Here is a 27118-nt window from a genome sequence, read left to right as displayed (position 1 = left end):
AGGAAGAAATCCTCTTCTCAAAAATTCTCGATTTTTAATTAGGATTTAGACTGAAAACCACCATCTTTTGAAGTTGTAGAAGACTACAGAATTTAACACACATCCTCTTAGACCCATAAGGTTTTCTTGTTCAGTAGCAACCCAGCTTTTGCTTTAATTTTTTTAAAAATACTGTTGTTACAAGCAATATTTAATATGTTGAAGGTTGTTTTTTATTTCCTCTATTTATGGGGAATCTGTATCTTGGTCAAGCTCTGTAATCCTGTGGTGAGTCAAGCTGTGCCCAATATCGGCCCCAGTTGGAATCAAAGAAGATAAATGGATACTCAGTTTGAAGGAACTATGAGATCCCAGTTTTCTTGCTACTGTGTTATTACAGCAACAGGCTTCCAGGAATTCCTTGGAAAGTGAGGGTTGCTCAAAGAGATGAGCAGGTGGACTCTGCACTGCTCATGGAATGCTGAGGGAAGGTGCATCTTGATAAGTGTTACGGGTTGTCATGAAGTCTCATATTTAAAGAAAACAGGAAGTACAAAATAAGGAATAAAAAGTCAGCAGAGAGAAGCAAACCCTATTTCTGGTTAAAATAGATTATCTCCCATGGCCAAATTGCACAGGTTGGCCTATTTTTGTCCTAATTTACGGAGCCCTATTTATGAGCTGCGTGCCCTCATTCTAGACATCCTTAGCACATTCAAAATGCTGGCTGTCAAAGGTCATTGCATTTGTTTCCATTAGCTGCCTTACAGAAGCTGCTTGACTTTTTGTTGTACCTACATCATGGATCCAAAATAGAATTATAAAACCAAACAAAAATAAAAAGAAACAAACGCGCCCCTGATGTGAAGTTATATAGGGCAATTTAGATAGGCTCTGGGTTTATACTAAGCTTCCTAGGGTAATGGAGTTTGGAGTCTCTCCTTTTCAGGTCAGACAGGATTAAAAAGAAAAAGCTTTTGCATAAACTGCCTTTAGTATGCTTAAAATAGAGGCTCACATTAGACAGAGAGATTATAAAATGTTAAAATACTTTATTCCTAGAAGATTTATTTGGTTTGCATTATAGAAAACATACAAAGTAATAGCTTCATTATCTTCCAGAAAATTCTGATTATTCCTTTGATTTTTTTCCCTTCCTGTTCTGTTCTTTCCCTTTCTGTACTTTAGAACATGAGCAATACTGTTCATGTCTGTTGACTAGTTGCTAGGCATAAAACTATTAATTTGTGGTTACTCCTCATTCTGGCTGCTGCTAAGGTCTGTAAACCACTGGCTTCAGTTTCTGTGTGGAAGAGTCTTTCCCCAGCTTGCTCCATGAGAGTCTCTGGCTTTGACTTCCAGGACACTGGCACTGTGCTCGTTGTCATAAGCCAGAATGCCAGAAAAAGCTGCCTTGATAATTTCATTTGCTGGTGGCTTAATATTTAGGGAAAGGCCACCTCTTGAGTGGGATAATGAAAAGTGGAGGCAGTCTGATGTAACAACTGTATCTTAAAATGGGGTGAGGCTTCAGTGGTCTAAAAAACCCTGTATAATAAACCAGGGGTCTTCAGAAGCTTTCCCTCCAGGTACTGCATTCCAATTTTATTCTTTCAGTTTTTCCTAGGTCCTGACCCACATACAAAGCTCTTTTTTCACCAACATGGAATTTCTCCTCTTCAGTTGTGAGCTGGTGAATTTTGTTCAAAAATCAGTTTATGAGCATAATACCCATTTATAATACCCAGCATAATACCATTTCTTTCCTGCAGAAAATTAGAAGACATGGGTAGAAAGTGCTTCCTCTATGTATTTTTCATTGCATGCAGCAGATGCCTGAAAAGATACTAATTACATTAAAAATATATACCTTTTTTTTGTTGTTGTAAGAAGAAAATAATGAATTCCCTGCTAACACCCTCAAAATCTAGGATCTTGTAGAATGATACACAAATTCAAGCTGTGACAGAAAAAGTCTTACCAGAACATCCAAACTTTTCAGTTAATTGTGGGTTTTTTTCAGTTTTTCAGATAGCCCTGACCTGAAAACTAGTCAAACGTAGCTGCAGGGACGACATTTTCAGCTGTGTTGTCAGTATCTTTCCACTGCAAGAGGTTTTGGCATGACAACATTTATAATCCTTTGGATAGAAAGTGGTGTTCTCACAACACTTTTTGAAGTGACTGTTCTAGCAGATGGGAAGATGGCAAATACAAACACTGGATAATGAAAAACAATGTAGACCTCTGGATTTGTAATATTCCCTTTTACCATGAAACTGCCTTGTCTCAGCTTGTATTTTAATTTGTTTGAAGGAGGTTGGATTTAATTTTTAAAAGACATTTCCAGTGCTGTTTTCTATCATGAAATCAGTGTGCTGTACAGTATTTTCAAAATAATTTGGAGAAACAGTTATTCCAAGTCAGTGATAACCGGATTGAAAAAGGCATTGCATAAATGCATCTATTGATTTTTTTTCATGTGAGAAATAGATTATGGTTTAGTTTTGCATTATGCATAGTGTTAGAATTCCTCCTGTACATTTTTTATGAAGTTCTTGGCTCCTGCCTCTGCACAGATTTATCAATGACTGTAAGAATCTGAATTGAGATGTGTTACAAGCTAAGTGTTAAATAGGATATGCTAAGGATGTGACTGGAGTAGGTAAAGCAAGTGGGAGATGAACAGATGAGACACAAACATACTAGGACTCTGAAACTAACACTTTATTGGCAGATACATTTAATATAATTTTTAATAGTCTGATATTGGATACACAGGTTCTTAAATTATAACTGGAGGAGGTTAAGGAAGGTGCCGATAGTGATTTTGATAGGCCTCCTTTCCTAGCAAAGCTCATTAGTTTATGCTGTTTGAAGGACAGAAAAGACAGAGAATGGCCAGATCTGAAATTTCTCTGCTATGAAAAAATTTTCAGGTGGGCCAGAGTGGTGCCCAGCCCTTGTAGAATCTGCCATTTGGCACGAGAGAGGTTCTGGTTTGGGGTGGATGCTGGAGCTGTGCAGTTCCACTGGCTGTGCTTGGCTGGCGCTCACCCTGTGGGCACAGCAGGACCTGGGCACGGCTGCACTGGCAGCGTTTCCTGTCTCCGTGCCCAGCAGCAGCCAGGACTCCATTGCCCTCACTGTAATGGGCAGCTGATTTTCAGGCAAGCAAACCCTGTGCTTCTGAGCTTTGTTTCAAGAGATCTGCCTCCTTTGTGTGGCAGTCCTTCAGAGTTAGTGTCAAGCTGTTTAGTCTTCCATCATGTTTCAAGTCACTGATCGCTAATGTGTCAGTAGTCCTAGAAAATTCATAAAAATCACTAGGTTCATTGCCCTTGTCATTCCTACCCCAACCTTGGGAAGAAATGAATCCTTTATATTCCAATGTGTGGTAATGCAAAAAATGAACCTACAATTTCCATAAAAGTAAGGTAGTCATTCTGTATATACTGTAATAAGGCAAAGAGGAAAAAGACAGATATCTATTCAGATATGAGCTCTCATGCTCCATTAAGTGCACCCTTCCTTGAGAATTTAAACTTCATCTGATAGCCAAAAATGTAGTTCATATGACTTAAGTCACACTTGAGGATAATTTTCAAGAGGGGAAAACTGAGAGCTTGGACCTAATAAGTGTCATTTGTAAAGAGGACTAAGAACTGAATGCATTCCATGCCTTGCAAAATCAGGACCTTAATCAATGTTTTATCTTTGCCATAAAATGTGGAAGCACTTTCTTGTATATGAAGCTAGTTAAGCCTAAATGGGTTTGACTTTGTAAAATTAAATGTGTGTAGAAAAACATTATAGTGCAGTAGTAGGCACATTTGGTTGTCACCGAGATAAATATCCAGTAATGACCTCATTAAAAAAGAAAAAAAAAATATTTCTATGTTCACTGTAGTTTAATTTGTATCTAGAGTTTCATGCATGACATAGTTCAGCAGATGGAAGCCTGCAGGGTGAGGGAAAATTTAGTTTGAAAAATTTTTCAACATAGATGCATCTCTTAATTTTAGTAGACTTCCAGAAAGGCACTTACTTCCCAGATACTGAATAAGGATGCAACAATCTACTAAAGTCAGCAAGGAGTAAGATTTTTAGGAGTTATTGATGAGGTGGTACTTAATGTGCAGGCAACAATGCTTTTCTGATGTATACTTAAACTTGTAAATTTGAGCAATAGGGTGAAAAGTGCATTGTCCAGTTCCTTTGAAAACCCCAAACCAAATGTACCCCTGCTGTGTGTTCTGAAGGGAAATCCCAGCCATCCCAGCTGACATTGGTGCCACTGCCCCAAGGGGTGCGAAGAGCTCTGAGTCTGATCAGATCAGGAAAGGTTTGGGGTTTGGAAAGCAGTCCTAATTACAGCAGGTTGAACTGTGTGCACTCCTTCTCTCCTGCTCCAGCTGTTAAATACAAATCTGTGTTTCAGATCCAGGTAGGTGACTGGGCTTGGTGCTGGTTGCTGGCTCAGTAGCACCAAGCTGGCAGAGCATTTACTCTCCCAAGAACACAAACAGCTCTGGGCCAGTTTAGCATCTCAGAGGGGCTGAGGGACAGCAGCAGGGGTTACCTGCAGGAGTGTGGGACCAGGAGTGGGAGGGACACTCCAGGCAGTAATTTGCCCCTGGGCCTGCTCAGCTGCAGTGTGCAGCAGTGACCCCAGCAGAGAGGCTGTGATGGGATGTCATTTGTAGGCTGCTGTGAAAGGAGTGCACTGTTTGCAATTAGTTACTAGTGTCCGGGTTTACGTGTATTGCTGGGAGTAGCTGAGTTGGTGAGCCTTTGTTTCTAGTTGCATTCAATTCTAGGTTCTGTTTGTTGCCTGATGAGTCCCAGGGAATGAATGCTTTTTAAAAATCCTCTCCTGGAAATGGAGAAGGAATAATGGAAATATTATATGTAGGTGCTTTCAAGATAATTACACAACTTAATAAAACTTCCTTGCCTTCATTAGTCTACAATTTTGTGTTCTTTTGTGATGTTGCATGTTAACACCATGTGAGAAAGCACTTTTTATTTCAGGGGTTTATACTAAAAAGTTAAATAAGCAAAATCATTATCTCCTTTCTTGACTTCTGATGATGCTTTTTGGCACTGGTTAAAATGATACTGCTTCTGAAGAACTGCAAAATGACCTTTGTGTTTCTTCTGGCTTGGGTCTCATCCAGTTTAATCTGCAGAGCTATTTAGTACTTATATAAGCAGTGTTTGGCTTAATTTCTCTCATCTTCATGACATCAGCTTAAATATTTGAGATGAGAAATAACTATATTGGCATTCTTTTTGTTGAAGAGCTAAATCTTAATTGTGAAGTAGTTATCCATCTCACTACAAAACTACTAAAGCCTAAATGTGAGAAAAATGATCTGGTAATATATTGGGGAAAAAAAAGAAATCATTCTTATTACTCTGAATATGACAGGATGGTGCTTAAGACAAGTTAGCAGTTTTTCTGGTTATTACTTGAAAGCTCTCTTTATGCCATCAGTGCATTACTCAGAAGTTATTTATCTTGGAAATTTTAGGTTGTCTTCAGCTGAAGTAGATTGCAAAAATCATGAGTGATCTTCCAACCTCCTTTTCCCCCTTCTTCTCCATCTATATACTGCATGTCATGTGATGAAGAATAGGTTATAAGATGCTATTTTTTAGATAATGTCCTTTTGCTGAGGACTGCTCTGCAGTTAAACATAGTAAATCAAGACTTTGTCATAAAATTCCATTTAAATTTCCAAAGGAAAACTGTCTTCTCTTTAGCTAGAGCATGAACTCTACCAGTTGCTTTGAGGTGGCTTATTTGATACTCAAGAATATTTGCTAGTGCCTTGAGACATTGATACATTGCTGGAAACCCCTGAATGTCTGTGATGAGGTGATTCAGTGTTGTGTTACTCATCTCACTGAAAGCCTCTCTTGGGTATATGGTTTGACCATGGACTCTGTGCCTCTAGGGGTAAGCACCAGGGTCTGAAAGCTCTCTTGAGGCTCACAGGCAGCAGCGTCTTTAATTTAAGTATAGGGGAGATCCACTAAACTGTTTCAGGGAAGGGTTTTTGTCTTTGCAGGGAGAAAGCAAACTTAGGAGAGCCACTTCCTGATTAGCCATAGCATGCTGCTTTTAAAGGGGGCGTAAGGAGAGTTACGAGGATGGGAAACAAACATTGCGTTTCACAGAAAATATTTCAGGTTCTTTTAGAACTCCTTCCTGCTCATTTCTTTAGAAATCTAAGACTGACTTATCTTATTGTGTGTGTATATTGGATTAATTTCTTCCAGGATGTGTTGGCTCATTTCCTTGAGTACTTCTAAATTTTCTGAATTTTTTTTTCAGTCACAACAGATAGCTCAAAAAGCTTTAAGGAAATGAGTCAACCTCCTGAAATAAATTGCTTGCTGAATAGAGGATACTGTGTTCGACATCACAGACGCCCTTGATAGTTCTGTGGATACTAATTAACAGATAGTCTCTGAAAATCTGTAATATCCAGGTTCCAAAAGGATTTGGGAGACAAATATCCCCAGTGAGCACCTGAGCTTCCTGTTAGGAATGTGGGGTATGTTTCTAGATTGACAGGTATTAGTGTGAGAGGTGCAGATGGGGATGTGACAGGCAGGCTCTTTAATGAAAAATTAAGGATGTTGTTGAACTTAAGTGTAAATAAATAGGAGTAACATAAAGGTGCTGAGTTGAGGACTACGAAACTTTGATAAAACAACACTGAAATCTGAAGGCTGCATAGGCGAAGTGCTTTGGTCCTTATTTTATTACTCACAAGCAGTTTGAGGAGGTGGTGCTTAATGTGCAGGCAACAACACTTTTTCTGATGTATTCTTAAAATTGTAAATTTGAGCGAGTTCTGGTCCCAGGAGTCCTTGCTGTGAGTGTCCTGAGTGTCCTGCAGGTTCCCAATGCAGGTGAGGTTGTTCTGTGAGGAAAGGCCCAGTGCCTGGCCATGTTTCCTTTGGGTTGCAGGAGTCCCAGCAGGGAGTTTCCTTGCTTGGGGCTTTGCTGAGTCACTGCGCTGGCAACTGACTGCAGTCTTATATAGTTAGATTAAAAATAAGTAAGAGGACACCATTTTAGTAACATATCCTACAGTAGGTAGGCACAGGATTCAGGATTTTCTTTGCTTCCCAAGGATTACTCAGCGACTTAGGGACAAAAATGAGAAAGCCAGCACCAAGCACCATGATCTGGGATTTTCTGTCTGATGGGCCTAACTAAAAGTAAAACCAGATGGCCCTTAATATTTAAAAAGTTTGATGTCTGGATCTGACCTTTGAACTCTGAGGCAGCAAGTAATAAGCCAGCTTGCCCTGCTTTGGTGCGTTACACAGAAAGTCCCTGATGCAGGCTGTAAATACCACATCTCTAAACAGAGGTGACGTGCGTCTCCAGACAGGTGACGTGCACTGTCAGGGCACTCGAGGGAAATCTGAATACATGCCCACCACAACAGAGAGAAGAAAGCCTGGAACATCTGCAAAGGACTTGACCCTGTTGGTGTGTAAAGTCTCAAAACAGTGAGAGTTGCATAAAAGCAGGTACAAAATACAAATCCAACTGCAGTGGAAGGAGACAGAATCTGTCTCTGGTTTTGTGGTTGTTGTCAGTGATTGTTGCCTGTAATTTGCGGTCGGGAACAATTAACTTGCAACATTTCTCTTGTTGGAGCATAATTGTTGGCTGTGATAGTTTGGTACTGTGATCTGTAAGCTTTTTGATACAAAAGCTTTAGGAGTGAAGCAGCAGTGCGTGCAGACAAAAGGACAGAATAGTCATGGTTAATAAAACCAAACAAAAGCATTGCATCAATAGAAGTATCCCTGCTGAAGAATCTGGAGAAATTATTGGTTGATTTGGCAGGAATGCAGGAAAGAAAAACAATGCTTGATGCAAGATTGACTTGCAGGTCCAGTGTACCTACCTGTTTGCAGCTCCAGCTTGAGCAAAGGAGATGGTATATCCCAAGTGTGATAGAGAAAATCAGCAAAAAAAGGTGGCTAAAACCAGGACAAACTCCTGGCTCATTGTGACAAAATAGGTTTGATGGTCTCAGCAAAGAACAAATAAAACAAAAAAAACAAAAAACAAATAAATAACCTATGCATGTCTGTGAAACAATCCCCAGGTTGCAGTCCAAGGGAACCTGAATCAGGTCAGGGACAGTGCAGGAATGCAGGCACTGAGACAGCAGTGAACACATTCTATTTCCTCCATCTGTATACCTTGCAAAAATAGCATCTTTGAAAGTGTATGTGCAAATTTGGAATATGCTATGCTCCTGATCTATTTCTGGATTATCCTGGGTCTGCTTAAAGATTAATTCAGTGTATAAGCACGCTATACTGTTTGGTGGACAGGACTGAGAAAAACATGATGTGCTTTTGTAAAGCGAACTGGGTCAGACTTCAGTCATATGCTCATCCAAAGAACCTGTTCTCCTGGTGACTACAGTGCTTCCCTAATTGTGCTGTTAAATTCTGCAGTGTCAGCATGCTAGTGCCAGATCCCCAGATGGGACAGTCTGTGTTTGCAAGTGATCAGTTGCACACAATATAAAATTAAGCAAAAACGTAAGAAACTGTAGGCTGTAGAAACCGCAGCTTGGCTGAAAATTATGCCCCAGGGACTTGGTTCACAAATATTAGCAAGGTTTGCAGCTCACTGTACAAACCTATGGCTAGTTAGGTGGGATATAACCAATCTGAATGGATTTTTTTTTGTTTGCAGTTCTTACGTACTTTTAAACCCATAGATACCTTTTTTGTTGCTTTTGTATATTGCTTGCCCACTTCTTGGATTTACGCTACCACACTGAGTAGTTCTGGCTGTGCTCACTGGAACAAAATATGTGTTTGGAAACACTTGTATTTTACTTTAGGTGCAGTATTAGTAGGAAATGCTTAGAAAAGATGTTTGCTTTGTATGGGTTTGTTGGGCTTCATAATGAACTCAGATTCTTGGACCATTTATTCTTTTTGTTGGTCGCTTCTACATTTGGGTTAAATTACCGAGACATTGAAGCACGACAAAAGGATATTGTCAAAATATAAAGATTTTTCCGTATTCCAAACCAGGAAGCTCCCTGACTTTCTAATAAATTCCCAAAGAAACCTATTACTGCCAAATGACAATAGACTAGTTTGCATTCCCACTTAAACAACTCATAATATTGAGGATAAACTTAAAAACAACAGCTGCTGAGGGAATATAAAATCCCACAAGATCCTTAAGAGATGTGTGCTGCAGAGACACAGAATAGAATGTTTTTTGACAAGTTTCAGAAACCAGAAGAATTTCTAAAAGGCAGTGAGTAATTGCTTGAAACTGGCAAAGAAATTTTTTGTTTCCCTAAAAAAAAGTATTTTTGGGAATGGACTTGAGCACTGAAAGTGAAATGCTGGCTGATATTGTTACTATCAAAAGGTTGGAAAAGGCTAAGAAGAATTTTGATCAATGTCAGAAACTGTAAGCAATAATCAAGTGCAATTGAAAGTGAAGCTGAGGAATCAAAAGGCTGTCCTTTCTCTCCTTTCAGTGATGAGTCAGTTCTCTCCACCCAGTCATGAAGGATGCCACATTGCTGAAAATTCAGAGATATCTGTACCATCATAATAGGTTTGGAGTTCAAACCATCAACCATTTGAGAATGCAAAATTGAAACTAACCTCCTGGATTCCTAGATGTCAGCTGTTGTGTGTAGGAAAACACTTTTTTTCTGTGTATCTGATCTGTTCTGTGGGTGTACTGCTTCTTGTTTTAGCCCTCATTCCAGGCAATAAATAGCACTTTCACACAATCACATACCAAAAAAAGAAATAAGTCTAAGTAAACACCAAGTAAAACAAGGGCTGAAAATGCAAAAGTGGTTGAGTGTTAAATGAGCTCCACAGGACTCTTGGGGAGTGTGTTTGGCACATACTTTGCTCTTTCCTAGTTCATTCCAGGAAAGGAAAGAGAACTGTGGGAAAAGCTGAAGGTGGGGCTTAGTATCAAAAGCAAAATGAGAATATCCAACTAGCCATAAAACTGGCCATAAAAGCAGCTGGTGGATCACTGTGTGCAAAGGCTGGGTCAGCTTTTTGGGCGATGCTGGCTCTGTAATTCAAACTGGTTTGTGCTTGGAGTTTAACACCCTTGCTAATGATCAATTAATAATTTGTTTTTTCTTTTAATGTGTCTTACAGAAAACTTTCAGTAATTCTGGTAGAAACTTTCACTGGCAAAAGCTACTTGTTAGAATTGCTGGAGGGTGTACATATGTGGGCAGTTAAAACACTTAATTCGGATTTGTGGTTACAGTCATTCGCCTTCATGGCCGTGAGCAGAGCCAGCCATCTGGCAAGGGAGTGCCTCCTTCTCATCACACATCTGAGAGCTTCCCACAAATGAGATTTCAGCTCATTAGGATACTTTATGGCCTTGTGGGGATTTGAGAAGAAATGCATAACTTTAATCTCTTGTACTTTAATCTGAGTTGCATGTTTTTGTTCTGTTCTAGAAAAGAAATGTGTTTACTGAGCTTAGCCTTTTGATTGCATAAATACATTAAAGATTTTTTTTCTGCAGTTTATTCAGAAGTATTATAAATACCTAATGAATTATTTGGGCCTGCAGCTCTTTCATTGAAAGTTGTGATATGATTAGAGGGTTAGAAGTGTGAGCCCTTGCTGAATGACACTGTTCTTGAGCTGATGGCTTCCTTTATTTTGATAGGTAAAGATGATGAAGTTACTTTTGGGGTGTAGCTGCTTCTGGTTGTTTGGTGTTTGTCTGTATCTCTCAAGCCACCTGGAAGGTCTTGATGACCAAGATGTTGGATGTAGAGACATGACTGAGCTCATCCTTTGAGCTGTACCAATATTTTCTAGCATTTGTAAAATGTAAGTATTTCTGCCAGTAATAGGTCTGTTAGAATATGAATGAGAAAAGAGCATGTCAGGTGGATAATGCACCAGTGAATTCAGGTCAGTTTTTGCAGAAGATAATTGCAGAAATTGAGGGATTTGTGTCACTTGAGTAAGCTAGAATGAGGTTTTCAAATTATTGATGTGATGAGTAGTTCTGGCTTTTCACCAATTTTGAGGATCATCTGTCAGGTGAGTTTTTTGAATTGGTGAATTTATTAACCTAAAGGCCATGTAACCTAAATTATAGATGCTTACAATTTATCATCACCTCACTTTTAGGACCAGAGGATGAAAAGGGTAAATAAGCATGATACTTGTCAAAAAGTGTTTGCAAAATTTATGTGAATTTATAAAGAATTCACGTGTCATTATTAAGTCGTAGGGCAGGGGAAACAGGATGGCTGCTAATAATTAGACATGGAATGGCTCCTATTTATTAGGACAAGAAGTTTTGTAGGTTATTAGATAAGTAGTAACAGGCTTGATACTTCCCTTAGCTACTTGTTAGGGAACCTGTCTTAATACTGGCTGGGTTTCAAATAATAATTTACCATTGCTACTGTAAACTCTGTATAAAACAGGGTACTTTCTTCTGCTGTATGAAAAGCTGGAGGAAAAAAGGAAAAGGGAACAGAAGGATGAACAAAAAAGGAAAGCGGGAAACTAGACAATGTTCTGTGCAAACCTACAGATCAATAACAGCAAATATGCTTGTAATGAATTTTACTCTGTTTCATGGGTAGCCAGCATGAGGCATATTGCAAAATGCTGCCTGGAAATAAAGGTGAGTACTCAAGCTGAATGTTTCAGTAATAGACAGTTGCCAAGTACTTGTTTCCTATCTGATTTTAAAATTTCATTAATATAAACAGAACAAATGACACTTGGCAATGGTTTCAAAATACAGATTTAAAATAACATGCGTTTTTGAAATCTCTTCTAGCCTGTTGTGCTTTTCCTACATGTGCATTGCAGTGATGTGTATGGTGTTTAAAGGGCAGATGTACATTTCATAATAATTCAAAATGGTGTTTAGTTTTTAGATTTGCAAACAACAAAAAAGTAAAAATAGAGCACAGTCATCAACTCTATTTGAAGTCCTCTCAGTTATGGCAATTGTGTTTGCTGACAGTTCCACAAGAAAAGCCTCTTTTTGAGGTCTAAGTAATTTACAGATCTACATGCCGAATGAAGTGCACTTAAGGTTAGTTTATGAGCTAGTAATGGCTGTCAAATGAGCCCATATTTTACTGAAATTAAACCCAGAAGAGATCATTACATCATTCAGTACAATCTACTATGTATTAAGGCCATTCAGTGTTGTCCAAATTTCTCCTCTCCTGAATATTCCCACTCTCAGAAGATGAAAATGTGACTATTGCCAGAGAGCAGCAGCAGACTGAATGGGAATAATGTTCTGATTGCAGAGCAGGAATTGCTCCAAGTACGTTTTGAGGCTGAGAAGGAGGGAAGGGCGATGGCCATAACCATGTGGCCTTTCCTGAAGTGGTTTCCACTTTTTCCACTTGAGAAATATTTGACCAGATAAAAATGAACACCAAGCAAAACTGCGGGTTTCTCTGGGACCTTTCTGTGCTGGGTGTCTGCATACAGGACCCGATGTGTGCCGGTTAAGAAATAAACCAGCATGCAGGCCATAGAATAAATGACCCCTTACTTTTTCTACTGCCTGTAGGATTACATGTGCTGTGCCTGAAGACAGCCACAGCACAGAAAGCCTCTCTGTAATTGCAGCTGTGCTCGTAGCAAAACTGTGCTTTTGTTGGTAATGTTTATTTACCAACAGAATTTCCCGGGGGCACCATAGACTATGTAGACAAGAGCATGGCTTTGCTGGTATCACATCTTCCACAGCAGGAATACTTTGTTATATTTTCGAGTTTTTCTGGCAAAGATTTGTGATGGGAATGTGGTCACAGATAAAAGTGCATGTCCTTTATCCTTGGAAGCTGAAATCCTCTTCAGCGTGCAGCTAAAGCAAGCTCAGCAGCTCGTGTGCTGCCAGCAAACAAGTGCTTATCTGACACCATATAAGGCTGTGGCTGAGGAGGAAAATGATGAAAAACATTCCACAGTAAACTTAGACTGGCAGATTTAATATGGCACACAAAAGGTTAGATAGTTTTTGTTTTTCTTTTTTTTTTTTCTTTTTTAGTTTAGCTCTGACAGCATTTAACCCCACAAAAACCTTGAAATATTAATTAGGAAAACATGGCTTGTGTTTCTAGATATTCTAAACAGTCTTGTCCCAGAATAACAGGATTTTAGGATATTGGTGCACGCAGGGTTTGTTGTTGTGGAGTTTGGTTTTGGGTTTTTTGCCCTTGGACTTGCTATTGTAAAAGCAAAAAAAAAACTTTAGGATGCTGGATTGTGGGAGTGTCAGGATGTGTTTAGGGACAGGATATAACAGTGAGGAGCATATTGAGAAGGAATTATGGTTGTGAAGATGAGTTTATCTGAGTTTTAACAAGATGTGATGTGCAGAGAAGTGCTTAAAAAAAAAGGAAATGATGCTACTGGAGAGAGGCTTCTCTTTTCCTTAGTATATTGCTTGCATCTTTGCTGTCCTCGAAGGGCTGTGGGCTTATCATCTCATCTTTGTAATGCAATAGCCTATAAGTGATTGTACCACCTTAGAATATCAGCATAGTCCAACTTTGGTAGCCATTGGTGGCCTAGTTCTGAGTTTCCAAACTGTTCCCTGTCTGGTGGCCACTGTTTTTGGCAGTCTTCATCTTCTGCAGACATCACTTCCCCTGAACCATCAGCAGCTGAGATGATTGTGAGTTGACAGGAGAGGTGGTGCAGCTTTTTCCTCAGCTATGTGCTGCTTCTTTCAGGAAGAGGTTGAAACACCCCTTGTGCCACATTTCCCCCCACATACAGCTAGCTGGACCTCAAGAATTAAATGGTAGGTGATTTAGTCGCATTTTGCGAAAATGTTGGGAGTCTTATGCAAGATCATTCAGCCTCTAATAGCCTTTGTGTCTAAGGGTGTGCAGTACCATCTGTCAGTTTATTCAGTGTCATTCTCTAGCTTAATTTTTGCTCTAATATTTATGCCTTTCTTGTTGTAGCCAGGCTTTAGTAGTGTGGTGCAGGAACAGCCAAGCATTGTGTCCCTGTGCTGTGCAGGATATGGATTCCAGGGGGGGCAGGTCAGCTGGCAGGTGGCTCACGATGCACAGGGCACTTGTGCTGTGGGTCTGGCACATGTTTGAAACCTGAACTGTAGGTGGGAATGAAGTGCACATCATTTATGAAGGAGGATTAGTAAGATTTTCAGGAAAGATGTTAAGCTTGAGGTCATTTCCTTCCTCTTGTTACGCTTTTGAATTTCTGCCAGTAAGTTGGGTGAAAGGGCTTATTTTTATCTTTGAATGCTTTGAATTTCAATGATGCCTTTACTTTGAATACAGAGAAGTGGAATTCCACTTTATTCCTGCCATTGTACTGTCATATGTCTGAAGAAATGACTTGTATTTTTTTTTCAGTATCTTTGTGTCTTGCATTCTAGTTAACTAATCCTTTGAGCTGCTGCTGTGCCCTGAAATACCGCATTGTGTGGGGGCACATGGAGATGCTCTGATCCCCATGCTGAAGTGTTAGTGTACATAAAGAAGGAATCAAACTGTAGTGATATAATTCTTGGAAAAGAATGAAATGACCAGTGTCAGAATATAGGCTGTGTATGAAAATGAGAGCAAGGATTTTCCCACTCTGTTACATTTCAATAGCAAAAAGGTTTCATAGTTCAGTGTTTGGATGGGGTGTATGGTATGGGTCTGTGCTCTGCTTCTGCAGCTGAAGTAGGAGTGAAATGTTAGAGAAGATGATGTTATTCTTGGCCATCCTGTCAGTCACAACTAGAAAAATTAAAAATGGCTCTTGCTGCATAAAGCAATAGAGTGCAATAAAAGTCAGCAACATATTAATGCATGTAATGAGTCACGGGGGGCACACGAGGGAATGCAAGTGGAGTCTTTCTGCTTCTTGCCCACAGCTCAGGGGCAATCCGTGGAGGTGCATGAACCTTAAATTTGGTTGTACAATAGGAAAAACTGCTGCTGTGCTGTGAGGACCAAACACCTCTTTGTTTTCTGACCATGGGTCATGATTATAGTTTATGATAATTCTTCACTGCTAATATAGCAGGACTGTGGCACCAAAAGGCCAAAATCTGTGTCCAGGCTGGAATTCAGAGTGTTGCCCAGCACCCTCTGGCAGTGCACGATTACCTTCAGGAAGAGCTGCAGCAGCTTCTCTCTTGTGTGAGGCTGTAAGAGCATCTCTTGTACCTTTTTCTGCCTCTTTTCTGCTCTTGCTTTTCTCAGTTGAACACTTGTGTCTTGTATTTCCATTACTTTCCAAGTTTTCTCCAAAGTGTCCCGAAGAGTAAAGAGAACTGTGATAGTAGGATCTTGTAGCTGCTTAGGGAGCTTTAAAGACCGTCCAAGAATTTTGTTCTCAACTTTTTTGGGGTTGCTCTGTTGGGAGAGAGGAGAGAGGGAGAGATGTTTCCAGCCATTTAGTATGCAGCTGTGTGTTAAGATTTCTCTTACAGTATTCCAGTTCTGGTGTTCTTTCACCTTCTGTCCTTTGAAGATACAATTCCTAGAGGTGTTCATGCAAGCACAAAGCAATGCATTAGCTTTCATCTCTTCGTTAGCAAAGAATCCATCCTAATTTCTTTGACTGGAAGCACTTTTGAAAAATACTCAAGCTGAATAAGAATAGATACTCCTGTAAGAGGTGGAAGGTTTTTTTTTTTTTTACTTTTTTTTTTTTTTTTTATCTGAGTATTACTAGGAAAACCAAGATTTGCTTTGACAGCCTGAACCTACAGCTCCACAAGTGTGCAATTTCATGAAATAAATGTGTGCTGTGAAAAATTTGATCTCAGGGTACAGACCAGATTGCAGATTGCTTTAGGAACCCTTTTTGTTCTTGAGGTGCTGGGACTGCTTTGGCACGGTTTGGGTCCTTGCCACTGACTGAATGAGTTTTAGATTAGCTGCAGTTGTTCCACCAGGAGGCCACTGAGGAGTCGGAGCATCTGGAAGAATAGAGGCTTGTCCAAGCTCCTGCCCTGAGCTGGCATTTACCACCCTGAAAGAGGAGAGGGAGTAATGGAACTCTCTGCCACCTGCTTGTCCTCCTGCCCAGGAGTGTCCTATGCAGAGTTATCCTGGGATTAAGGCAGCTCCATGCCAGCCAGACGTCATGGAGCAGTCCCCTCTTCCCTGAAATAACTGGATTTGTGGGGAAGTCATGTGGGAGAGCAAAATACTGTGTAAACAAAAGCCAGCACTTCCAGCGAGCTCCCGCTGTGCTCGTTGCTGTGGCTGCCTTGCCGTCATTTCTAGGATTTCAGGATCCTCCTGTTTACATCAGCCCGCCCGTGCTGCGGGGCCATGGCCATGCTGAGGAATCCTCCCATGGCCAAGGCAAGGAAGGAAGTGGAGGGAGGATGGGGCTTCGGCATCCTGTACCCTTGGGAGGGGAGTGGCTGCAAATAGTGGAGCCTGAAGGACGTGATACCTTCTGTGCTTTAGCACGGGCTGCTTGAACCCAGAGGAGCCTTGGATAAAGGAGAAAAGGCAGACGATGGCGTGGAACTGCTCGGAACTGCCGCAGAGCTGGAGAACATCCTTCTAAAAGCCTTTCCTTCAAGTGACAGAAGGAAGGGAGAGGACAGACGTGCCTCGTGGAGCTGAGATTATGCAGCAGTGCTAACACACAGCTAAAGCCTCCAAACTTGAGCTGCACAGGCTGGGTCCAGAAGGCAACTTCTGTAGAAAGCACTGGTCGTGATTGGGAACAAGGATGCTGTTTTCAATATCTGTCCTCTAAAGCGTTACTGGTTTTTATTCTTCACTTTGTTAATTGGGCTCTGATGGAGGAATGCAGTTTAGGATCCACAGGCATCCTTTGGAATGGCAAGGTAAGGCTAGAAGGTACAACTAAGTGTTCATCTTTAATTTCAGCAGTGGTGCTGTCTTTCATGAGAAATACTTTGGTTCTACCAGGTAACCTGTGTTCACAGGCTGAGATGGCAAATTCTGAAAATCAGAGAAACAAGCTCTGGCTTAGTGGGTTAATATTTGTTTATATGGTACTAACTGATACCTAGTGTATTTTAAATTGATTGACATAATGTGATTTATTATAGTGATTGCTTGCAGTAGAAACCCTGTGACCTGTTAATTTACTTATTGACTTTCTAGAAAAGGAGTGAGGCCTCAGGTGATAAAATTTATCTTCTCCTTTGGATGTGTCCTGATGTAGTTTCTCAGTGCTTTTAAGCATATTTTGATTATAAGGAAGAAGTATGTTTAGTTCATTATATCAGTAAACACAGTTCCACTTCTTTATTGATCACGCATGGATTTTTATTTCTAGTGTTTCTAGAATTAAAATTATTAGAGGTTACCAAAGTGAAAATATGGCACAGAAGTTAGCGTTGCAGACTTTCCCAGTCATTTGCCCCAAATCCACTGTTCGTATTCTTTGGAATGTTCTAGCTAGTCTTACATTTTGGTGACAGTCTGTTTTACTGTTTGGAGGTCTGTGCTCACACTGAAAAGCAGAGTGCAATTGCTGGCATTGAGATGGAGGTATTTGGAAGTAATGCAGTAAAATGCATGTCAGTTAGTTTTTTGTTTTATATTGGAAATGCCATCCTAGAGATCTCCTGAGGTTGGCTCAAAATCAAGTTAGAAATATTCTCCAATGCAAATTAACCACAAACCTGTTACTTTTAAAGACTAAGTGAAATGATGGAGTAAAATAGGTAGGGGAGGGACCTTTCTTGGTAGATGTTTATGAGAGAAGCTGATGGCAGATCCACAGATCTCAGCCTTGGACAAAACTAGATGTAGCCTTGCTATTCTCCACCCTTCCAGCACTGCTGATCCTCACTGTAAGAGAAGACCTGCCTAGAGAAATAAATGAGAGTGATGCTTTAAAAGCTTGGTACCAATACTCCTCTTAATAGCTGAATGCATGGCACACGCCATCTTCAGTGCCAAAAATTTATTGACATCAGCCTAAAATGTGAAAGAAGTCAGCATTCTGACAATATGGACTTAATTTAAAATTTTAAATTGAAACTGAACAATATAAACACTTCAAAAGATTTTGTGTAAAGCATCTTCCAGAAAGGGGTGAAAAATCAGAGACTGGGATCTAAATCCCAAAGGAGGATAAGAGAATTATACAGGGATACAATGGTGTTACCAACGTGATTGATCTTTTCTGAGCTAAGCTGCATGGATTTTTCAAGAGCTGTGAGTTAGCCATATATGGTAGTAAAAGATGAAAATTGTTAAGTTGTATATAATTAAAGTTGACAATCAGAATCTATTAACATCACCTTTGCTCTGGTATAAGCATCTTTATAAATGTGTTAGAGTAAAGAGATCAGAATGCGGGAGTTTGAACCTCTTAGATTGCTATAGCAACCTTTGCTTATTGCACAGGAAAAAATTTAAATCAATGATATTTCCACACCAGGAATTTGTGACTTCTATAATGTTTTGGCATATTGAAGTATAAAAATCATTTATGTTGATGGAAGCAACCCTTTAATCACAAAACCTAGCACTACTGTTGACAGAAACTGGGACCAGATGATGAGTGCTGGTTTGCCTGCTCTGTGCACTGGGACTGTAAGACTTGTTTCAGATAATTTATCACTAGCAGTTCCTCTTCATCTGCTTATGAAAGACGGTTTATTTATCTGTTTGTTGCTTTAATCTATGCAAGATGACTCTGTGAGGTGATGGTTTCAGGTAGTTTATCCTTTTTTCCTAAGACAGGAATAATGAAAGATGTAAGACACAAAGAACAAAATGTTAACTCCTCAGAAGCCTCCTGACCCTGGATGTCAGCCACTGGCTTAGCACGGCTTCCAACACTCCGTAACATCCTTGTACCAAACTGGGAGTAGCAGATGATAAAACATGATTGTGCAGCCAGACAGGCTGCAGAAATGGGCAAACAGGAGTCACCCCTGACATTGGGATGGGCTGGGGGCTGACTCTCTGCAAATCAGTTTTGCAGAAGAAGACCTGGAGCTCCTGGAGGACAAATTGAGGAGGAACCAACAGTGTGCCAGTGCAGCTTTTCTTAATGCCAGGTTTGGCCTGATTGTTTAGTAGTTAAATAAAGAAAACGCTGTTACTCAGAATGTTTTTGCTTTACAATGATTTCCAGGAGCATTACTCAGAGTGAAATTCCACACAATGATACATTTATTATTACGGCCTTTTTGTTGTAAAACATTATCTCATATACTCTGATTTGTTACAGGGGTTGCAGCTCTGAGAAGTTCTGTTCTGTAGTATATTTTGTCTAAGAATTACTGAATATAGAGAGAAAGTGTGCATCTGGCATTGTTTTATTTCTTTCAGAAGTGTAGCCTCACTGGACAAGATACTGATGCAGTAAGACAGTATTTTGTTGCATATTTTATGTTCTGGGAAGAGATATTTATATCTACTCTTTGGCCCAGATTCTGGAACAGCCGCCAGTTTCACAAACAGCCACAATTATGTGCTAAAAGGAGACTAGAACTGCTTAGAATTGAAGTTCCCTATGGAATACATACATATATATATATATATATATATATATATATGGAGAGAGAGACTTTGTATGCATGTATGTTTGGGAGAAGAGAAAAAAATGAGGGAGTGATAATTCTGATGTTGCTCTTTGTGCTCTTAAATGCTTCCCTTTTTTTGGTCAATATTTTAATGTTTATTGTATACTTCGGTGTTTTCATGCCATGCATTTTTTTCCTTCAGTTTTTCTTTTTAAAATCCATGAACTGATGTTTGAAGTTATTTTCCCATATGCATTAGTAATGTTATTTTTCCCCTATGTGAATAGCATCATAAAAGTAGAAAAGACCCATCTGTTTCAGAAGAAAGTCAAAGCTGACCAAAATAAATTCTGTAACTTGAGTCGATTGCTGACAGGCAATGGTCTGTTAGCATTTTCCACCCCTCTGTCTCCACCACCTTCTGTTGCAGTGGCAGCATGCCTGTGGGCAGAGTATCAGTGATTTAGTCTTCATTGCTGCAGAGGAGTCCGTTCCTTCATGAAAGGGCTGAATATCCAGGCACTTCTGTAAATGTGGAATTTTATTAAGTAAAGTGGAAGAAAGCGTTCTGCCTTCTTGTAACTACCAGCTAGGAATTTGAGACTCAGTTCGTGGAGGACCTTTTCTGAAGCTTACTAATATCCCTGTAAAAATTGCCATTGACTTTGCTTTGTGACTGGTTTAAAAAACAAGAGTTTGCTTGTGCCTTATTGTTGGAAATCTCACCAATAAAGGTGTATTTCATTGCTTCGGGCTTCGTTAATTTGTTGAACAAGATAAGAATAAAAAAACTTATGGTTATAATATAGCAAATATCTGTCCTTCTTCTTAGAATCATGAACAGACTCTTCTCCAGTTGATTAAATACAGACATTCAGAACTAGAGCATGTTAGATGAGATGTTTACTGTCAGGAACATGTCTTCATTTACCTAGATGAAGTGAGAATGCTGAATAGCTTAAAACCCCTTTGTTTCAGCTAACTGGAATTTTTAAAGAATCTGCTCACTTTTGGGAGTGATATTTTGGATAACCAAGTACCAAGTTTATATGGTGGACCAGAACAGTCACTAATGTAGTGTTGCTGGAAGTTAAGCTGTGGTTTAACTTCCCAGTGTTCTGTGTGGAAGAAAATAGGGGGCCTTGGGATAGGAAGGCACAATAAAAAAAGTAAATGAATTCATCAACAGTTTATTCTTTTGGTTAGTGTGTCATTGCAAACCACATAGAGATTTTTTTTTATAAGGCCTGTGGGGTGATTTACAGGCTGTACATTCAGTGCTCTACTTGATACAGCTTTGGAAAAAAACCCCACAAAAACATGGGTGAGATGCAGCTTTGCTTACTCTGAAAGTTTTTTACTGTAATGAAGAATAAATACGTGCAGTTTGGGATTTTACTGCCTGTGTGCCTGACTTTCTGATGCATTCAGTTTGTGTCCTATCGTGTTGATTCTGCACGAGAAGTTAAGCCTGAGGGCATTCTTTACAAGCTTGAGGATCACAAGTGTTAGGAGAACCCTCCTGTCCCTTCTCCTTGTCATTGAGATAATTGTGAAATTCTCCTGGACTTGTCATGATTATGAGGTGTTGAGACATCGGATTTCTAAAAATTCTCAAAGTTATCCATGGCTGGAGGCTTTAAAATGTCAGTAGCTTGCCATGACCCCTTCTTGATTCTCCAGAGCTCCTCTAGGTTTTGAGCAGTGTGTAAGTTCTCTTGAGCAACCACAGAATTCCAGTGTGTGGTAGTGTTCTGTATGTTGGTTTGGTGGGATGAGATGTACAGACTGCACTCATCATAATTCATGTACACTGAGATGAGCCATCAGAGTGAAAGGGAGGAAGAGAAGCTTTAATGTGAGTTCATATTTTTAAGACAAATGTAAGAAAGCTGCAGTGTTTATTATTCTTTCATGAATGGATATCTAAAATGTAGGTGACAATTCTGTAATCTTATGTGAAGTTCCTACCAAAGTACAAAGGGAAAATGCTTGAATGGATATGAGCTTCATGAACAAAGCCACAGTAGACTAGATTCTTAGTGAACTCTTTTTAAATTTGTAGAATGCACTAAAATGTATAAAATAAAATAATTTTTTTTTTAAATTAAGATTAAAAAATATGCAATACCACTGGAAAGAATTAGGATGTTGCATTTGACATCATAGGTGTAGTTCTTGTCTAGTCTAGTTAACAAACAGCTGCTGAAATGCACTGATAAAATGTCATAATACATACTTCCAAAGAACTTCCTGTACAAAAAGGTTAAGTTGGATTTATGTCAGCTTTGTCCATGTCATCAGAACTAACCTTTTTGCCCTTTAAAACAGCTTTTTTCCCTGTTTTTTTTTCATTCATTTGGTGTTCTGGGTGCCTGAATACAGGCTGGAAGATGAAACGGCCCTAAGAGTTGTGTTTGTTAGGACAAAAATCTTAATTTGAGATGGAGTAAAAGTGATATTGCTAAGCTGCTCTGCAGATACTATTTGCTTTGAATGTTTTCTCTGAATGTATTTTGCTGAATCTCTCCTTTCTAGCTCGGCTTACTGACAGTTCTGCACTTTGGGTCTCTAACTGGATACCCCTAGTTACAATTCTGCATTTCCCAGCTAGGGAATGAATGCTAGATTTTCACATCACAGAGCAGGACTGGTGTATGACATGGTGTGGTAACTCTGGTATGCAGTTTCAATCAACTCTACACTTCCAATAGCCTCTCTGTTGGAATAGGGAAGTTTTGGAATTTAATACTGTACCTTGGCAGGTCACCTTTTACAGGAAGCCATATATTTACTTTGGCTGTATGTCTGTCTGCTCACTCTGCATAAATTGATCTATCAAGTGTACAAGAGAAGCTATTTATCTTTTGCCAGTTAATTTGATTTCTTTATTTTTTTAATTTAATACAGTAATTTTTTGTATTTGGGCCTCTTGGAACAGAAAGCCAAGAAAACTTCTATTTTAAATACTGCTTGCTGAAATTATTTTTTGTCTTCCCTCCTTCAGATGAGAACTCTCCAGCCAATTTCTGGGATTCCAAGAATCGGGGAGTGACTGGCACGCAAAAAGGACAAATTGTGTGGCGAATTGAACCTGGCCCCTACTTTATGGAATGTGAGTACCTATTTATGCAGTGCATATTCCAAGGCAGGTCAACAGGGTGGTATTTGATACCCATTTCATTAGTCCCTCTGATGAAGCAGGGGAATTGATTGTGTTGCTCTCGGGGGGAGCATTTTCCAGTGCGTTTGCACAGACACCATAAAAACAGAGTTGAACTTAGAGGTACATTTGTATTCTAGTGATGTTCTTAGCACATTTCACTTTAGGGGAGGAAGGAGTTGCCTTGTGTGGTGTGATGTGGTATATACACATTGAAAGATGAAGTCTCTTCCCACAGAGTTCCAAATTTCAGCTGGCCAAATATTAATAGTAAGTGTGTGTAAAGGAAAAGGTAGTAAGCTCATAATGCTTGCTGATGTTTGTTAGTGGGAAGGTTGGATTTGACTCTAGGAAGTGCCAATGTCCTGTTCAGTTGCATCAGAATTTCTCAGCTGAAGATTTGTTGAGCTGGAAAATCTGCTGGGCAGTTAGGAAATACTGAGTCTTTATGTGACTGAAATAAAAAGCCTTCAGTTGAACTGTGTTGGTAGTCAAGCTTCAAACTGAAGAGCTGCACCACTCCCACAGATGAGCAGGATTTATAGGAAACTGAGCTACTCTGCTGTGGACTGGGTTTTTTTCTTTGTTGGTTTTTTTTTGCTTTTTGATGAAGCTATGCTATCCTACCATATGAAGCATATGATCCTAAAGAAACGGAGGTTCTAATCGTAGGATGTTGTATCAGAGCTTGCTGGAAACTCTGATGTGCCAAGCATCAAAGTGGCAATCAGTCCCAGAAGAGCTCTGAGTTGCTCTACCACCTGTTTAGCCTCACAGTAATGAATCCTCTTTCATAAGTTAAAAAAAAAAATAAAAATACTCCCACTCCTTACTTCACTGCAGTGAAGTAAAACACTGCAGTGCTGCTTACTTAGGTCTTGGCAGAAATTTTTATTCTAATTAACTGATAGAACAGTAATACATGTATTTTAAGAGGTGTTGTATACCCTCTACTAGAAATAAATATTAAAGCTTCCTATTTCTAGAACTCATCATTGAATCTTGCCAAGTTGCCCTATGTGTTACACAGCATACTTCTCAAAAAAAAAAAAAAAGAAAGAAAAAGGACCTGAACAGGATAAAATTAAATTCCATTTTAGGAGTTCATTACATTACAATGACTGAACTGAAGAGAATGCTCAAGAAAATAATAAAGATAGTTAACATCCCTGGTGCCAAAGACACTGGTATATTAAGGCAGATTAAAATGTCTGTTGGTAAAGTTCATTGCCTCATCTTTCTTGTACATGAACTCCTTCAGGGATGTTTGTATCTTTTAGCTGGTTATGTGTTGCTCCATAGTGTATTGAGGTGAGGCTCTTGAATAATATTTCCATTTCATGTTAGTAACCCAAACTAATGCTTCAAGTACTACTAGTTTAATCAGCTGCAGCTGACTTTGCAGTTTGCAACTAACTGCACATCACAGTCAGCTGAAAGGAAGTGCAGGATGTGTGTTCTTCAGTCATGGTGAGCTTCACTAACACCTCTGCTGCCATACAATGAACAAGAGACAAGCAATTGTGCAGCAGCTGAGAACTGTAAAAGGGAGTGTTTATGAGCATATGTTGCTATAGCACATGGTATGGTAGATAAATATGTCACCAGTGACACTGGTGTTTCTAGTGAGAGGTCAAAAACTGCACTGAAACACTTTACCGAATTTCTGATTCCACTTTTTAAACGAGAGGTCTGTGACCATGTTTGCTCAGCAAGGTTTTTCCGTGTAACTTATAGATGGTGAAGCAACACTGATGCAACTACAGGCAGCTGCTCTTTTCCATTTGTTTTCTATTCCTCAGCTCAGTAAGTCACAGCAGGGGCAAACGCAGCAGGTGGCTGTGCCCTCCAGGTACAACTGCGCTGTCACTGTGGTGCAGTGCCAGGCCGGGTGTGGGAAGAGCTGTGCTGTGGGGTTCTTACCATGCCCTGCAGACCTGGCACTGCCCAGCCTGTGCCAAACTTAGCTCCCCTGTTAACCTCCTTCTTCTGTTGTGGTGGAGATATGATTTGTCTCTCAGTCTAGCACTGCACGTGATGTCCCTGTCACAGCAAGAGGGAGAGACAAGTGAGGAGTCTAACATTTCCAGTAAACATGTGCCAGATTATTAAATTTAGGGTATTTCTGATGCTTTAGTCCACCATTGTTTTCCACATTTGGGAAAGAGCTCTCCAGTTGTATATTTCTTATGTTTGTCTATGTGAGGTAGAATACACGAGATACCATGGTCATGGTACATGGGGTTTATCATATTTGCTCCTCACAGTAATGACATTCAGCAGACTGTTGCCAGTATCCCTGAATGTTTGAAGCAGGAGATCCATAAGGGGGGCAACGTCTGGGGGACCAGTATGAACCAAATGTGTAAATGGATCAATCTAAACTCAATTGGAGACTAGCCACAGCATAGGAATACTCATTGCATCCAGTCTGCTCTCAGCTGGGACCAGTATTTGACCTGCTCAAGTGTGGTTTTTATTGGACGGTTTCAAGGACAAAGATGTTGTGGATGCTGTAGGTAACTTGTTCTAATGCTGTAGTATTGTTCCAGCTAAAAAGATTTCTGTGACATCCAATAAGAATGGCTATAGCTTAAACTTGGGGCCATTGCCCCTTTTAAAATCTCTGATAGAACTGGAAAGAGTAGAGATAGTAACATTTGTCTTGCCTTTAACTCCTCTTCACCAGACTAAACAGCTCCTTTAGCCTCTTCCATATGTCACATTTTATCCATCCCAATCACTTTTGTTGCCCTCTGCTCTGCACTATCCATTTTCTCTTTGCTCTTGAACCAAGGGACCCAAAACTAGACACAGCATTCCTCACCAAGTACCAAGCAGAGGAGAACAGTACTTAATTGCCACCTATATACTGTGATACCTACATGATTGCAGGTTCCCTGCTCTACCTGTACTCAAGGAGAGGAAGGAAATGTTTTCTGCAAGCCTGAGAAACATTGAACCTGCTCTGGCAATGATGATGCTCATTAACAGACTTATGCTAAGTCACTACAATAATCTTTAGGATTTACACTCAAAAGTGGCCTAAAGTTGTCATGTTGTTTTGGGAAGAAAGGGAATGTAAGTCACTAATGTTGGATAATGAGTTGTGTTCAGTCAGCATGCACTTAAACCAAAGACTCTGGATGTGGGTTTTCCCTGGCAGTGTCACAGCCTAGGGACATTATGTATCTGTTCACCAGTAATATCTCTGGAGGGTGAAGTACAGAGAATTATAGCATTGCTAATGAGCCATATGCAAACAAATCTCATGCAGAAGGAGTATTTCCATTTTAATTACATTAATGTTAGCCAGTGGGAGTCAGCTGGGTTAGGCCTTGGACTCCTTCTGCAAAAAGATTTGTATCTTTTAAGAAAAACATTTTATGCCTCAGTTTGGGAATCTGTTTTTCCATGAGTGTAATTATAAACTTATTTATAGTTTCACCAAGGTCTCTCAAATTTATGCTTATGTTTAAGGTAGACTTGGATAAACATTTTTCTGAATTTCACATTACTGTGTGTCTGTAGTCTTGTAGCTCAGTATTAAGATCACTTAATTTATTCATCTTAAAAATCCCTCCCTGGGGATTCAATATCTCCTACTTTTCCAAGAAAGTAACATGTTAAGGCATAGTTTGCCATCTGCTCTATTCAGATCAAGCAACCTGCAGAAAGAAGGGAGGGCAGAGTTTCCTCTTTGTACTGAAAACAGACGTTAATTCCCCTCAAAGCATCCAAAATTAGCAAAAAAAGGATGATCAAAGAAAACTCTATTTGTCATAGACAAAAATCAACACAAAAATTCTGTAGGCTCTGCCCTGGAAGGGAGAATCAAAGGAATCAACAGTGAAATAAAGAGAAATGAACTTAATTCCAGAAAAACAAGCAGCCTCTGAGGGGAGTGGCTGAAGAAGGGGAGGGAGGAAATATTATGCAGAGGAGAAGGAAAATATTTGCAAAATACCAAGTCCAGCTCACCATCACAAACAGCCAGTGTCCTTAAGATGTCACCTTGAGAGAGTGTGAGTTGCTCTGAACTGCAGAGCCAGCCAGTACAGAGGCAGGTGTTTGTTCCTCTTGCTTTTCCCTGGGGAAGGAGCAAAAGTGCTTTGTAGGCATGAAAGGGAACTCAGTCATTTTAGACATTCAAGAAGGTGAGTTTGAGGATCAATATGCCTGATATGCTGTTTCCTCACATAGCAGAGGTGGCTTTCAAACATCCTGCTCTGAGACTTGCTAGAATGTGAGCAAATGAAAACAATGACTCACTCACTGGATGGCTCTGTCAGGTTTTTTTTGGTGTGTAAACTACAGAAGGATTGCTAAACCCAACTTTACAATTTTCACCCTCCTGTAAAAGGAAGCAAGTTCAAGGACTATTATCCTAAACAGGTAGCAGTAGTGGGAAAGTGCAA

At 39.8% G+C, this 27118-nt stretch overlaps 1 protein-coding gene across 1 annotated transcript in view; it reads left to right on the top strand.

Annotated features, from left to right (window-relative positions):
• Nucleotides 1-27118, top strand: part of HECW2 (HECT, C2 and WW domain containing E3 ubiquitin protein ligase 2) — a 146812-nt gene that overhangs the window by 48644 nt on the left and 71050 nt on the right. Inside the window, exon 3 of the mRNA XM_036386342.1 lies at nucleotides 22545-22652. Within this exon, the coding sequence (XP_036242235.1) occupies nucleotides 22545-22652 (108 nt within the window). The remainder of the gene's footprint in view (nucleotides 1-22544; nucleotides 22653-27118) is intronic.

This window comes from Molothrus ater, chromosome 7, assembly GCF_012460135.2.
Source record: "Molothrus ater isolate BHLD 08-10-18 breed brown headed cowbird chromosome 7, BPBGC_Mater_1.1, whole genome shotgun sequence".
In the NCBI taxonomy this organism is placed as follows: Eukaryota; Metazoa; Chordata; class Aves; order Passeriformes; family Icteridae; genus Molothrus; species Molothrus ater.
The sequence above is the reverse complement of the archived record's forward strand: the minus strand, read 5'-3'. Positions and strand labels throughout refer to the sequence as shown.